The sequence below is a fragment of the Simochromis diagramma genome, unplaced genomic scaffold (genome assembly GCF_900408965.1).
Source record: "Simochromis diagramma unplaced genomic scaffold, fSimDia1.1 OVJJ01000271.1, whole genome shotgun sequence".
NCBI classification, from domain to species: Eukaryota; Metazoa; Chordata; class Actinopteri; order Cichliformes; family Cichlidae; genus Simochromis; species Simochromis diagramma.
In genome coordinates this window covers 162,531-178,779 of record NW_024386909.1, presented here as the reverse complement: position 1 = coordinate 178,779, position 16,249 = coordinate 162,531, and the positions used below count along the sequence as shown (strand labels likewise).

At 43.4% G+C, this 16,249-nt stretch overlaps 1 protein-coding gene across 2 annotated transcripts in view; it reads right to left on the bottom strand.

Moving 5' to 3' along the window:
* Positions 1-535: 535 nt before the first annotated feature.
* The window catches only part of LOC120736178 (matrix metalloproteinase-16-like), a 73,233-nt gene continuing 57,519 nt past the window's right edge, over positions 536-16,249 (bottom strand). Inside the window, exons 8-11 of one of the 2 annotated variants that reach the window (XM_040036156.1) lie at positions 10,965-11,103; positions 5,686-5,836; positions 5,033-5,148; positions 536-2,877 (exon numbers count right to left, since the gene is read on the bottom strand). In XM_040036156.1, the coding sequence (XP_039892090.1) occupies positions 2,543-2,877; positions 5,033-5,148; positions 5,686-5,836; positions 10,965-11,103 (741 nt within the window). In that variant the 3' untranslated portion in view covers positions 536-2,542. The remainder of the gene's footprint in view (positions 2,878-5,032; positions 5,149-5,685; positions 5,837-10,964; positions 11,104-16,249) is intronic. The other variant, XM_040036157.1, reaches the window with a different exon arrangement.

The window sequence follows — 16,249 nt, the reverse complement described above, 5'->3', positions numbered from 1 at the left end:
ACAAGGCTGTAGTGGAAAATTACTGGACACAAAGGACAGGGCATAGAGTCTGAGGTGTGTGTGGGTACGATGGAGTTTTGTTTCTCTTCACAGGGAGAAGATGCCCGACTGCTGTTAAGATGTAAGATGAACCAGCTACCAGACCAAGTGCCAAATTGGGAAAGCCAAGTTTCCCTACAAACTGCATCTCCTTTCCAACTTTTTAACCAACCATACACATATCTTATTTGTGTGATACAATAAAAAGTTCATTCACTAGTGTGGGCGGGTGTTTGACAGGTCCACAGTGCTGTGTAACTTGAACCTTCAAACATTTAATTAAACTTTGAAACTGTATATTTTACGTTTGCTCACCAAGAAAACATAAGAAGCTTTCACACTTTAGATTGAGTCTGCAATAATCTCATGATATTTAACCCTATAAAAAAACCACTAAAGCTAAAAGGATTTAGATGCCTGAATGAAAATTAACAGTTTCAAAATGCAGTCTACCTGCTGAGTTTAAAAAAACGAGTAGAGAGTTTGAAGGCGGTTCTTCAATGTATATTGATCAGTTTATTCATTCAATCGGGACATGTTTTTCTCTTGTCCCAAAGTCTTACACAAACAAGTCATCGTGACATGTCCAAGTTGTTTTGACCAGAAAACAGGAAAGAAAGAAAAAAAAACAGTATGTGATCATGAAAACAAACACACATTCAAAGACTACCCGTCATGTCTCCATGACACTACGTGTTTGGTTCAGGCCAATTTGACTTGCCAATCACCCAAATGTACCACTTAAATCTTTTACAGTTTGTTTGTCTCGGATTTAATTGTAGCTGGAGGAAGGCAGGCGGTGGGACTGGGGTGCACTTAAAAGATACAAAAGTGAACATAAACAGTATTTTTAAGAGAAAACTTCCTCCTCGGCTCGATGGGAGGGAAGGGGGTCAAAGCCATGTTGAGCAGAACCGATAGGGTCGTACAGTAAATGCTTGCATGCACGTTGACACAGGCACTGATCTTGACTTGCTGTCTCACTTCAGTCTTCAGACAAGAGCATTCTGGGAACTGTGAGCTCTCTCAAACAAGGCAGTCAACAGGATTTTATTATTATCATTATTTTTAATTAAGTCCATTCACAAAAAAGAAATAAAAAAACCCAAACAAACAAAAACAGAGGAATATGGGCCAAGGACAAATCCAGAAACAAGACTCCTGTCAGCCTGTCTTATGGAAATATCAAAACTAACAGTAACAAATACCTTAACACACAAAAATAGTGGCTTTACTCCAGAACCTTCCAACATCTTTTTTTTTAGTATACAATACATTACTTTCAGTACAGGCTGGACCTACTGTATTAATCTGTCCAGAATGGCTCAGCAAGCCAGTGCTGAGGATTCTGAGTAACGTAATAAAATTCATAAAATACCAACCACAAGAAGCAATTAAGCAGCTTCTTTAAAAAAAGGAAGAAGAAACAAAAAGAAATAATAGCGGTATACAAATTAAAATAATAAAAAAAAAAAGAAAAACACCAAGAACAGCAAAACCAAGCACAAGTAGTATGATGTATAATTAAGGCGAGTTAAAATATTGCAGAATAATTTGGCCCCTGTGTCTCAAACAGACTGCCACAACAGTCAGAGCTCCCCCCAACTCGTAATCGCTGCAAGGATCCAGAGAAGGGAAAGAAGGAACTAAAGAAAGAAAGAAAGAAAAATGTGATCCTCTTTGGAGAGAGATGGATTTTATTTGGTTTTGTTTGGTCTCTTCTTCAGGGATGTCTTAAAGGGAACAGTGAGGACCTCTTTTCTCACATGAATTCCAATAAAAAAAAAAGAAGAAAAAAAAGAAAAAACAAACAAAAAAACAGATGAATGATTGGTTACGTAATAAAGTTGTGTTTATCTGAGACTTATTTTTTTATTTTTTATTTTTCTGAGCCCAGTCTGAAGCTGGAGGAGGGGAGGGGCACGCGGATCAGAAAATAGAAAGCTGTTTATCAACAACCTGATATGACACAGTTGACAATGCAGTGCCCTGTGGGAAGAGTGTTTGTTCCCCTGAAAGTCCTCCGTCTGAAAAGCAGTCGGGCAAAGAAACAAAGAGGACGGGGATAGGAAGTCGAGTTTCTGAGATACAAAGTGATGCTGACCCTCTTGTTGATTTTTTTTTTTTTTTTCCTCATTATTTTTGGACCGGGATCGAAGGTCACATCCGACAAAGATCCCCCTCCACAAACTGTCCCTCTGGGCCCCGTTTGTTAAAAAGGCTGGGGGCTGGAGAAAGTCAGCTTAAAGTCCTGGGAGTCGCCTTTTTTTAAACGCGGGATCACCGTCAGACTTCTCGGCTGGTTCTGCAGGTCTGCACGAAAGTATCGATCGCCGAAGAGGAGGAGGCGTGGCTTGTTGTTTTTCCCATAAAGCTGTCCAGTGTCCACCGTCCTCCTCTCTGTGAAAAGTAGGGGGCTGTTGTACTGTTTTTCCACAATCCTCTTAACTCCCACCCTAGCTCTGCCCTCTTGTCTCTTAACCCCACCCCCCTCCAAAAAAATTCAAACCCATTCCTGCATGGAGCGTTTGCAGTACAGTATGTGGCGAGGCGTGCCCTTCCTCTTGAACTGCACCACGGTGTAGACCAGCACCAGCAGGCACAGCGCGAGCACGCAGGGGATCACTATGGCGATGGCCTTCACCGTGTTGGCCTCGTTGTCCAGCTCGATCACCACGTCCGAGTTGCCGTCGTCGGCCGGCGGGCGGCCGGGGTCGATGGGCGTCAGCTCGCAGCCCATGAAGTCCTTGAGGATGGAGCGCGGGTAGCCCGGTTCCACTCTGAGGAACTGGTTGCTAAACTTCCAGTACTCCTTCCCCTTGTAGAAGTAGGTGAAACCTGAAGCAAGGACACACGCACACAAAAGTTGTTAAAGAGTGATTTAGCACGTTTTCAGCTAATGCTCAGCTCTGTCAGTACTGTCAAAATGTGCATTAAGCTGTCACCGAAAAGCCATCAAACTGGATATAATGATAACAATTTCATTCAGCTGACGGAAAGGTCACCAGCTAGGGCGAGTGCTAAAACGTGAGGAATACGTCACATTACTAGCTTATAAGCCATTTGCTGTTAGATCCTCATCGATACACGTCAGGCATCATTTTTACTGCTAACATATACTGAAGTAACCGGGCACAACTGTTGCTTTGGAGGAAGCTCTTTCATGTATTTAATGAAGTCACGAACTATTCAAAGAATTTATTACTAATTGAATCTTTAAAAAAGAAATCACCTTTTATCTTAAAGGAAAAAAATTATTCAAGCGAAGTCAAAATAAAGATAACCAGCCAGTAGTGTGTGTGCTGCTCTGATGCTGAGCCACTGTTTCGGTTTCAGTTCAGTTGTTCTGCTGGGATATCTGTGCCTGTCCCTCAGGACTAATTATACCGGTCATGAAAGAGAAAACACACCCGAGCGGGAGTCAGGCCCCGTAGCTACGCTCACACAAAAGCGCAGCAAATGTCACTGGCAAACAAGGCGCTTTCTAAGCCACGAGAGCGACGGTCGATTTTGTGACGGGACGTGAGGGCGACTGTCCCAGCGTCCCCCAAAGATGCACAGATCCGCTAATGCCGCCGTGCATTCAGGTGAGAATTTACCCCACCTCTCCACAACGGCTGTAGCGATGGAAAAAAAAAATCATGAAACACAAAGAAACAATTTTTTTGTTGTTCCATGCCCACAATATGTTCATTTCAAACTTAAGGTGGGATTTTAGATGAAAGAGGGGCCGGCCTGGCTGAGTGGGAGACTTGATCATCTTGTCGGGCACAGCTCTGTCTTCACAACCTGGCCGCGTATAGTGAGACAGGCCAAACCACACAATGCCCTTTGAATTAGTATTTAGAGCTCAGCTGAGTATTGTGATTAGCTGATGAATTACAGCCACTGTCTGGATGCTCCTCTTTCTGATCTGGCGGCAGGTTCTGTCACACTTTTCTCCTACATTTAACCCAAATTAAGCGAAAAAGGGTTTTTTGTTAGAAATAGAAAGATCCACATGAAGACTAACTATACAGCTCCATAACAAGTAGAACTATTCACTGAAAGACACAGAGGGGGAGAGCAGATGAGAGGTCAGACAGGCTGAGCTTGTGTGGGTTAGAACCAGGTCAACGTCGCCCTGGGCTCCCCGCTCCGAAACGTGCCGCCTCATACACACTGTCGTGGGCTACAGTGGCGTGCTCAATTACGCCTGGCGATCTGGGTCAGTGTTATGAGCGGTCCACTTGGCGCGCTGTCTCGGCAAACAGCCGGCTCGCTCAATAAACGAAGGCCGACACATTTACGTGCAGAAACATACACAAACAGCCATCATCCGCTTGGATATCAGTCCATCCTTCATGCTCTGATTGATGCCCGCTCCACCTGGCCTCACCGGCAGAAACGCCCAGCTACAGGTCTGGCGGGGGATCTTCGGCACAGATGGCGCGAGCTTTCAACACCACCTGCTCTGTTTTTTCCAAACGACTTGCAGCCAAGACCAGACCCCAAACCCACCTGGCACGGTGCATCCAATGGGAAAAGATTATTTTTGTAGCCTTGCCATCTGAGCGGCCTATCGTTGAGCTCCCGGCGAGATTTTAATCCCGCCTACCCAAGCCTGAAGAGAGTCAGTTGGCTTAAAACCGGAATGAGCACCCAGCGGTGGTCTTGTCCTTTCTGCTTTCCACAGTCCGGCTCCGACTGGGTCTTATGGCATTCAGAGCAGGATGGACCGATTACGCAATATTTTCTTGTGAAACAATTCATAAAAAACAGGGACAAAATGTATTTCTGTATGATCTGACCTGCTTTTTGTTTGGAATACGCAAAAAACATTTCCCTCTGTATTGCATGTATGGAAGCGTGCCACACACGGAGACTCAGTTTAATAAGTGGGGCAAATTTCAATCAATGCTACCCTGCCAGTGACCATCTGAAATCAATGCAGCCTGGCAAACGAACTGCGACTTGCTTGCCAAACCAGAGTATTGTGCAGGACAAATCGTACCATTGGCTTTGTCCACGAAGGCCCCCTGTGGCGATTCAGGCACACCTCTCCACACTGTGATAGGCTTAGGATAGCCAAGGTCCATGATTCTCATTTCCTCATTGTAGCGCCAGTACCTAAACAGGAACAAACGATGAGCCACGGGAAGACAAAGCAGGTACTATAAGGCTAGAGGAACACAGGCTGAAAATGGAAACAGATGGTATTTTATGTGTATACCTAGTATCTTACTATCACACTGTCAGCTTCCTCTAGTGAGTTAATTCAAATAATACCTATCATAGCAGGTGTGAGAGGCATGGGGAAAATCTAATTCTATCCCACATTTTCCCTGAACCTTGATGTGGGACAGCAGACAAACAAAGAAAACTAATGAACCGTCCTCTAAGAGGAGTCGCTGACCTGATTTTGTAGCAACATATTACAGATGGTTCTTTAGCACAAGTGTTAAATGAAATCAGGTTGAGAGCGACTCTGTGTCAGATCAGAAACGCTACTTTAAAACATTCTTCCCGTTCTTGTTTAGTTATACTAAATATCCACCAATTTAAGATCATACGCTTCGCTTTTAAGAGACCTTTGCAGGCTAAATTTGCACACGGCTTTCAAGGAAGAAAGTCCAGAACTGATCTAAGACCTCCACTCGTACCCACCTGTCCCCTTTAAAGAAGTAGGTTTTGGCCACATCCTCCCACCACAGGGCGGTGTCGATGCTCTGTGAGGGCATGCCATGGGCAAACTGGGAGATGTCCTTGGGGTATCCGGACTGCAACACCGTGTCCTTAAACACCCAGAACTGCTTTCCTGCATATCGAGAAAGAGAGTGAGAAAACAAATTAGAAGGAGGACGAGTAAAAGTGGGGATTACCCTCCGGGGGGGCAAAAGACCCCAAAACGCACTGAACACACAGCAGGCAATAACCTGTTGCGTTGTATTACTGTATTTGATGCTGATACTGTTGAAAGAGGGAACAGAAATGGTGACAAGCTCCCCTTGCCCTTGCTTAGAGGTGCTCTGGGAACTTTTTGGCGCTGGCAAACTGAGCTGGTAACTGCTCAGCTGTGATAAAAGGAAAAAAGCTGCAAAGCTTGTGAGAAAACTGGCAACCAAACAGTCAAATTAAAACCTTTATTTTTTAAAAGTTTCCTGGATCCATGAAGCCAAGAAAATGCTTGGGTTGTGATATTGTTGCTGAAATATTAAAAACCATATATCTTTTTCTGCTTTGTTCCTCGCCTCCATTTTTTCCTCTCTACAGCCTCCTTCCTGTGGAGTAATTAGGTTAAACAGCACATTTCTGACACCGCGTGACCCCAGGAAGTGCATTTCTTCATCAATGGTGGAGGCGTAGGGTGGGTCAAGAGGAAATGTGTGTTGGGGTGTGTGGGGGGAGGTACGTGGCAGAAAAGAAAAAGGGAAAGAAGGAGTAGGAATGACAAAGGCAGAGCAGATGGCGTTTTTATTATTCCCTTTTTATGATTAAATCAAATGAAACGGAGCCTGAGGCTATGAATGTTTGCTGTTTTATGAGCGGGAAAAGAGCAATCATCGGTTTAATATCTGCAAAATACTTACAGTATTTCTTTCAATAATCGCGGCGCTGACAAAAATAAATCAGGGTTTGGAGGAAAACATAAAAAAGGGCTGACAAGGAGGAGTGTGTGACGTGCAGATGTCAGACACACACACAGTACGCTTCAGTCGCCTCTGAAACTCTGTAACATTTAAGACATTGAATATAAGTAAATTTAAGTTTTTTAAAGCTTGTTTTTAAGACAAACACAGAGAATCAAAGATTCAAACCGTGTTTGCAGAATCCGATTAACTGGCTGTGTTTAAAGAGCCGGATCCTCGCGCCTCCCTGGTGTCTAACTAAACACCAATCAGCCCGAAACACTACATGGAATTTCTGCAGGGTCAGCTTTACAGATGACCACACAACTTCTTTCTTTCTTTTTTTTAACAAATGCAGGAAATGGATGTCAAATAAGGGAGGCAAAATCCCAGCAATATCTGGCCTCATTCATTTTCTTCACAAATTCCCCATGTCTGACATTTCACCCTAAAGTATTTAAACAATACGAATACCTTAGAGATGGAAAGGTGGAAGGAACAGTAGGACAGGGTGTTGGCTGAATGTTAAATGGGAAGGCGAGACCTGCAACGGCCTCTTTTTTTCTCAAAAGGAAATTCCTGTCATTTCAAGTCATTCTCTCTCAGCGCTCCGCTCGCCGTGGGTCACGCTTCCTCCCGGCCTTGATACGCCACGCTAACACGCCACACCCTGAGGTTAATAGTGACCCGTCCCCAGAAAGAATGAGTTCAAATTGATTCATAAAAAAACTCCCAAACTTTCCCTTCTCTCACTCTTTTTTCCCCCCAATCCCACATAGAATGGGATTCTCCGTTCTCGCTTTCTTTTTTAAATTGGAGTCGACTTGCATCGGCCTCCACATAAAAGTCGAGCTTCATCTTCAGAGCTGTGAGGGCTGCTTTGATGTAGTGGTGGCTCTGGCATCTGCTGCACTGCAGCGACTAATCCCCCCCGCCTGCCCTCAACAGTGTATGAAAAGTGTTATATAGGATGAAGATTTGTTCCAAAAAGGAGACGCCTCCTCTTTCTACAGGCCACACACAAAAACGGGAAAACCAGGAACCACACATGCGCCTGTGAGTACTTAACTTATTATGCATACGCACGCCCAGTGTGACCCCGTGGCTTTAATGTCTGCTTGAAATCATCGCGTTCAGATCTGGAAATGTATTCTTCGACACGACGTTTAAGCAAAAATCATCGCAGGCTTTTCCACGTACAACAAACAGCCTATGGAGATTCTAAGTTTGTCAGATATTCTCCCATAAAACTAAAAACTGCTACAACTGCGCCGATGGAGCAGGAACAGTGCTGACTGCTACTACTGAACATGAACCAAACATAACCCCCATTTCTCACAAAAAACAGAAGTGTAAACTGACTGCTATTTTGCATGATACCTCCATCTGTAACCCTGTGGTATAAGGTAGGGAACAGTAAATGTACTAAAAGGTCACACTGTGTTAGAAGAGTTCCTGCTCAGGACCCGAGCATTCATCCTTTCAGAGCCAAAATGCCAGGGTATTAATGTTTTGGCTAAAATTAGATGCTCTGTCCTAAATGTTTTATTTCGTCTGGGGCAATGAGCATTCATACCTAAATTCATTATACCGTCCCCTCTTCTCTACTTAATGTTTCAGATTAGAATCTGCTGCTGAAAATATCTTTGTTTGAGACATTTTATCCTGCATTTAGCTATCGAGTGCATACAAAAACCTCTTTATGGGGTAACAGTTTTACAAAGAACAGCCAAAAACAGTAAAAATGTTAATAAAAACTTTATATAATTCATGGAGTTAACATTAGCTGCAACACTTGGTAGCTAGCTCTGATGCAGAAGTGACAAGCTAACAGTAAGTGGCTAACAGTAAGTGGCTAATAGAAAACATACGTTACTGTAGAGTATTATATAAAAAAAAACACTTTTTCCTACTTTTGTTTTGCTTTATTAAACTTCTGTTAAGTTTTGAGTGTTTTTGCAGCATGTTTATATTTGCTGGTATTTTCTTAAATTGCAGAGCATTTGACCTCTCATGGCCACCGTGAATATCTGCACTGACACAATATACCACACAGGAAGAGAGCCAGACATAAGCAGGATACCAAATACCTGTGGCTGTGTATAACTGTAACCAGCACCATGACCTCAAACTTGAAATAAGACCCTACAAGAATACGGAGAAAACCTCTGAGCAAGCATTTGGAAACGGTGGGAGGAAAAAACTCCCTTTTAACAGGAAGAAACAACAACAAAGCAGAACCAGGCGAAACTGGTTGGGAGTGAATTCAATGACATTTTTAATTTAAAATTCAATGTACACGCCAATACTGGTCCAGCCTACAGCTCGAGTTCAATGTGAGAGTTTTGATCATCTCTAAGTGATTAAAATTGGACGTGATGAGCGAGTGGTGAGTATCACTGATCTTTTATGACTCTGGAGGGGACCATAGGGTTGCCAAATGAAAATCAGGTTATATTTAGAAAGACTTGAAACTATCAATCAAAGTCATAATTTTCCAATAGATTTCTACAGACCTTTATTCTTTCTGCAACGATAAAAGTTGCCCCCTGCTGGTCATTAGAAAAAATGCAGGTTTAACCTACCACATTAGCCGAGCCTGCGTATTGTTCTGCTCTTAATCTGAAATAAAACAATATAAGCATGTCTGCATAATTTAGATGTAGGGAGTAGCTTTGTCTGTCCTCTGACACAAAAGCCTCAATCAAGCTCTGATTGGATCCTGCCTCCCAGGAGGAAAATACATACCCCTATATGTGTGCTGTGCATATGCAGGGCGCCTCCGAGTAAAGCTGCAAAAGCCCATGCTAATCTGATTAATTTAATTTCAATTCACAACACAGCTTCTTATTAATCAACATTTCTCCATGTAAAACACCCTTCTTCTAAATCTGCCTGCATGGTGTTGCCAAACTGTGAATGGTAATTCTGTAAGGGCATATAGCCTGATTAGCAATCCACACAGCAGGCCCGGTTTGACTGATGCGTTTAAAATTCATGCTGAACTTCTCGCGTCTCTGAAGAATTCAGCAAGGGAAACAACTAATACACTGACATTGGCGTAGGAACGAAGAGCACACTCTTAATGTATACTGTGTCTGTTTCCAGACCTGCCCAAAAAGCACTAAGCTAATCAGTGTCTCAGCCACGACAGCCAAAGCAGACTCCAACGTCCCCATCTGTGGATGTATTTTAAGAGAATTCATCAGACGAGAGCTGTTCAGAGTATATTCAAAACGCCTGGTTAGACGAGGAGTTAAAGTGCCGCCTTCTGCTTTCTGACCGACTTTCTTCCTAATTTTTCTTCCAAATGGTGACAGTCAGAACAAGGCCTTCTGGGAAATCAGCTGCGTGTGTTCAAATGAAAAAAGGCATTCTGTTAGTATGAATTTTCTAACTCTACCGCTGCCCAGTAAAGAGCAGGGTGGAGGAGAAGGCAGGGAAATCAAACTTGCAGAGCTCGTGGCACACCCGGGACCAGCAGTCTGCATTTCCAGGAATTGTTTGGTGTTGGAAATAGAAACGAGTTTGAGAGAAGATTTGTAGTTTTTCTTTTTTTTATCCCAGCAGAGTTTCGTTGTTACCTACGTCTCCTTTCATCAACACCCTTCCTTCCCTGCCTTTCCCTGCCTCCCGTCCTCTCTGTGTGTATGCAAATATGAGGGCCGTGTTTGTTTGCTGCTTCTTTTAAGTGGCTTTGCAGCTTCAGACATAATTAGTCGTAAAGCTGTGTTTTGGGGGCTCAGTCTAGATTTGAATGTGAAGACAAATCTTTCAGTAAAGCAAAAAAAAAAAAAGAAGAACAATTAAAATCACGTCTCATCAAGCGGCGAGGCTCTCCTTGCACATGCTGTTCCAGTGATTTCCAAGACCTGTGCATACAGATTGTGTTTAACTGCAGTGGACGATTTTATATGAAAATATATCACTGGAGCAGAAAAATGCAACACATGCATTATTAAAAGGCAAAACTGTTTGTGGTAAACTTTCCTACCAAAGCAAAACAACTGCTTTAATCCTCCCCAGACTTGCACTAAACTCTGCAGTGCTCAGAGGGAGCATGATAACATAAAAAAATCCCTCTATTTTCAACATACACACATGGAAATTGAATATAGGAGGAATGAGCATCCAGCTTATACAAGACGATGACTTGTAGGGATAACAGAGCAGACATGGAGCTACTGTAAGCCGGGACTGCACGGAGGCAACTGGGCTACAGCACTGCAGGATCAGATAAAAAGCTTTATGATGCTTTGCCTGTAATGAAAAACAGCTTTACTAAACAGTGATGGTGGTGGAGTGTAAAGGACTCACCTTTGAAGAAGACAAACTTGCCCTCGCTGTTCTCATAGACTGCGTCTATCTTGGGCGGCAGGCCTCTCCAGAACATTCGGATGGGCATGGGGTATCCCTGCATTACAGAGTTATCTTTCACCCGCCAAAACCAGTGGTCCTGAAAGGGAACAGAGGACTATGTTAGGAATAAATGAGAACCTTTTAGGTCTGACACACAGATTGTCAGAGGTAGAATATACCCTTAGAAGTTGAAAGCATGATGTCTGCCGTCATCCTATAAAGGCCTTTTTGGCAAAAAACCCCCCAACAAAAAACAACAACAAAAAGCCCGCTTAACGAAGATTTAGCTTTCCTCTTTCAGTGCAGCAGCAATCACAGGAAGAATCCAGTGTGTTCTAGAGAATAAGACGCACGCATGTGTGAAAAACATCACCAGAAGATCAAGTAGGAAAAAATGCACATGAATGTTTCTAAGATCCCAAACAACACGCTGCCCTGATCTAAGAACAAACTACAGCTATAAGGAATTTCTGCATATAGTGACACAGCTGGCAGTGAATCTATCTGATACGCTGAATTCAGGCCACCGCCTTGCTTTGCTGCTCATACAACAAAGCCTGCTGGTGACAGCCGTGATGCTTTTAAGACGCACATGTGCTTTCTCAGGTTGTCTGGAAAGCCTCGGCGACTGTCGCTACCCTGAAGAACATGCTGGGAAAACCATCAAGTAACAGGGGCAAAAGTGATAGTCAGGAGCTTTATGAGGACCCAAGGGGCTGACTTCTTTTTTTTTTTTTTTTTTTTTGGGGGGGGGAGACAAGTGGAAGGTGTGTCTTTTTGATGTTGGATGAAACTTGATGACAGAGGGAGCCGGGGAGAGACACAGCTGCAAAAGCCATTAGGACTCAGAAAGATGTCCCACCCTTTGGCAATGAATGGCCAATTGCACCTCCTTAACACGCTGGGCGCTCGGGCCAAAAAGCCCGACCTCGTAGCGAGGGATGCAGGGGAGACAGCACATCATCGCACCCTGCCTCATTCACAGCGAAAGCTAAATAAACAGCCAATTTATCAAAGACTCTCTGCACAGCTCTCTTTCTCTCTCTTTGTCTAATCCAATTGTTTCTCTGGGACTCTGCACTCTCCCTGGACTCGTCCTCCTCTTTCTTTTCATTTCCCCTTGTCTCTCATTCCAATTCCTCTGCTTTTTCCTCTCCTCTCCCACTCTCGCTCCACACCTACTGCCTCCATAGATTTCAGTTGTTCAGCATTTTCTTCTGTACGCGGCCTGGCCGAGTAATTGAAAACAGATCAAAACTGTGAAATCCGAGCCATTTGAGTCCCTTTGACTTCATAAAAAGGGAAAATGTTCTTTCTCCCGCCTGCCCCAACTTCCCACTCCCACTCTGAAAACAAAGCTCGGGCGACTTGTAGAAAATTTCAGCAGGCGCTTCTCAATTACAGGAACGTTCAGAATAATCAGAGCGAGTTCAGTCTTAGCGAAAGATGGAAATATCACACCGCTCTCCGCTTTGAGGAAAAGGGTGGTACGGAGTTTATCACGTATACAGTCTCATGGCACATGACGATCTATTCAGAGCGATGAGGCTGAATTCAAATCTGGTTTCTACAGGAATATAAATTCTGCCCTTCTGGATAAATAAAAAAAAATCTGGTTCTACCGATGAGTTTTTGTGCTGAGGAAAGTTTGCGAAGCGGATCCCAAACTGCCTCACCAACAGCTGAACCGAGTGTTTCGTTGGCAAAATCAATACTGCACAACACATTGGTGTACTGCATGAAGTACCTGACCTGCTGAGCTGACAAATCAACAAAACACACACACACACACACGATGGGGAGCACTTTGCACTTCATTAATTCTGAAATGAACAGGTATCTGTTTAGCGCATTAATTCATGAGGATTCTGCCGCAAGATGACTGGCAAATAATCATTACACAGAGACACCAATCAGCAATCACGACTAAAACCGTGTGCCTAATTAATGCTCGGATCCTCCTCGTTCCACCTTAACAGCTCTGAACCACCGCAGCATTGACACCTGACCTGTGGGAATATCTTTTGGTGTCTGCCACTAGTAGGGGTGGGGAAGATTATTGATGACTGATAGATTCAACAAACAAAACAGCCTCAAGTATCACTTGAGATTTAAAGTGGCACAAAATACTAAAATGAGGCACAAAACAGCGATAAAATTACAATGAATGACTACAAAGAGGCGAAACAACAACAGAGTGAAGCCAAATGTGCCCAGACAGCCAAAAAAACTCGAAATGACTACAAAGAGATGCAAAAAAATCATAAAAGTGACACCAAAAAATGAGAAAGAAATGCAAGACAATTGCATATGTAGGCAAAATGATTAGTAAAGCGTGCAAGTGAACATAAAGTTACACAAAAAGATGCAAAACAGCCATAAAATGACAACCAAGTGACACAAAATGACCACAAAGAGAACACAACAACAACAGCAACAGCAAAGTGGCGTCAGACGTGTACAGAGATCCAGAAAATCATAAAAAGACTAGCGATGCAAACGACCATAAAATCACAACATAAAATGGTAACCAAGTGACACGACACGATTAGAAAGCGAGAGGGGCAAAAAAACGATTACAGAGATTCAAAACAACTCAGCATCACTAATCTTTGTGAGCCGAGCTGAAACACACTGGTGTGAATTACACTACGCGTTCACACGCCGACCCTTCACAGCGGCATGCTGGGTACATGACTCAATCAGACTCTTAGAAAGTTCGAGGCTGATGACTTACAGACTTTGCCCCGACGTAAAGCGCCAACACAGGAATGAAAAACAAGAACACGGCACATTTAAGAAGTGACTCAAATCGTTGAACACTGCATAAATACTTATCAATCAATGAAAATGAAAAGAACCGGCGTGAAATCTTTCTGCAAAGGACAAAAGAGCAAGTAGACCGCCCTGTTATTAGCAAAGAACAACAAGTGGAGACAATGAAGCTATTCCGAGAGATCAACGCTTTTTTGAATTTGTTGTGTAAAAATGAGGTTAAACCTAAAAACCTCGACACCCACGTCAGCCCCGGGTAAGCATCTGCTGCCGCCTTTTGTGTTTATGTGCCGAGAGAAGAGGTGAGAATATGACAGACAGTGATATCTGGATGACAGCCGCGTTGACCTCTCACTCGTCTAACATGACGCACGCACTCGGCTTGAGTCGTCAGCAGAGCACGGGTGCAAATATTTCAGACGGATGAGGATTAAGGTCACAGTTATCTATCTGCTGAAGTCTACTCTGTTCGCTGAGGAACTGAACTCTAGAAGATTTTTTTAAAATACATGTGCGCTGATGCATTTTGTACGCCTTCTACATGTGCTCAAGGCCAAGAAGCAAGACTGCAGGGACGTAACTGTAACTGCTGTAAATAATGAAGCGCGACCTTCATCAGCGCAACAAAACACGGCAGCTTTCACTTCTCAACCTGCAGCTCTTTCTTTCCATTAGATTTTAATTCTAATACGCCAGCTTTACAGTTCATCTTTGCGGGGACATTTTCCAATCCAATAAATGTCAGCGCGGCGCTCTGTGCACGATGTAAGCCTCCATCCCCAAAGTCAAGAGTGCAGAACGGTGTTTAGCAGCTCCGGCATCAAACTGCCAAAATGACTGGCTGTGTTATCAGTTTCTGCAATTTTATACTCTGAAATAAACTTCAGTCGTATTTTTTAGAGAACAAAAAGTGATTTCATGGGAAACAACAATTGCAACTGTTTATTTTAACTAGGTGTGTTTATGTTTCGGGAAAAACTATGTCATCATGGGAAATTTGCCGCTGCTAAAAAGGCTAAAAAGCAGGGGTGTCAAACACAAGGCCCGAGCAATGGCTATAATGGAAAATACAGGGAGTGCAGAATTATTAGGCAAATGAGTATTTTGTCCACATCATCCTCTTCATGCATGTTGTCTTACTCCAAGCTGTATAGGCTCGAAAGCCTACTACCAATTAAGCATATTAGGTGATGTGCATCTCTGTAATGAGAAGGGGTGTGGTCTAATGACATCAACACCCTATATCAGGTGTGCATAATTATTAGGCAACGTCCTTTCCTTTGGCAAAATGGGTCAAAAGAAGGACTTGACAGGCTCAGAAAAGTCAAAAATAGTGAGATATCTTGCAGAGGGATGCAGCAGTCTCAAAATTGCAAAGCTTCTGAAGCGTGATCATCGAACAATCAAGCGTTTCATTCAAAATAGTCAACAGGGTCGCAAGAAGCGTGTGGAAAAACCAAGGCGCAAAATAACTGCCCATGAACTGAGAAAAGTCAAGCGTGCAGCTGCCAAGATGCCACTTGCCACCAGTTTGGCCATATTTCAGAGCTGCAACATCACTGGAGTGCCCAAAAGCACAAGGTGTGCAATACTCAGAGACATGGCCAAGGTAAGAAAGGCTGAAAGACGACCACCACTGAACAAGACACACAAGCTGAAACGTCAAGACTGGGCCAAGAAATATCTCAAGACTGGTTTTTCTAAGGTTTTATGGACTGATGAAATGAGAGTGAGTCTTGATGGGCCAGATGGATGGGCCCGTGGCTGGATTGGTAAAGGGCAGAGAGCTCCAGTCCGACTCAGACGCCAGCAAGGTGGAGGTGGAGTACTGGTTTGGGCTGGTATCATCAAAGATGAGCTTGTGGGGCCTTTTCGGGTTGAGGATGGAGTCAAGCTCAACTCCCAGTCCTACTGCCAGTTTCTGGAAGACACCTTCTTCAAGCAGTGGTACAGGAAGAAGTCTGCATCCTTCAAGAAAAACATGATTTTCATGCAGGACAATGCTCCATCACACGCGTCCAAGTACTCCACAGCGTGGCTGGCAAGAAAGGGTATAAAAGAAGAAAAACTAATGACATGGCCTCCTTGTTCACCTGATCTGAACCCCATTGAGAACCTGTGGTCCATCATCAAATGTGAGATTTTCAAGGAGGGAAAACAGTACACCTCTCTGAACAGTGTCTGGGAGGCTGTGGTTGCTGCTGCACGCAATGTTGATGGTGAACAGATCAAAACACTGACAGAATCCATGGATGGCAGGCTTTTGAGTGTCCTTGCAAAGAAAGGTGGCTATATTGGTCGCTGATTTGTTTTTGTTTTTTTATGAATGTCAGAAATGTATATTTGTGAATGTGGAGATGTTATATTGGTTTCACTGGTAATAATAAATAATTGAAATGGGTATATATTTGTTTCTTGTTAAGTTGCCTAATAATTATGCACAGTAATAGTCACCTGCACACACAGAT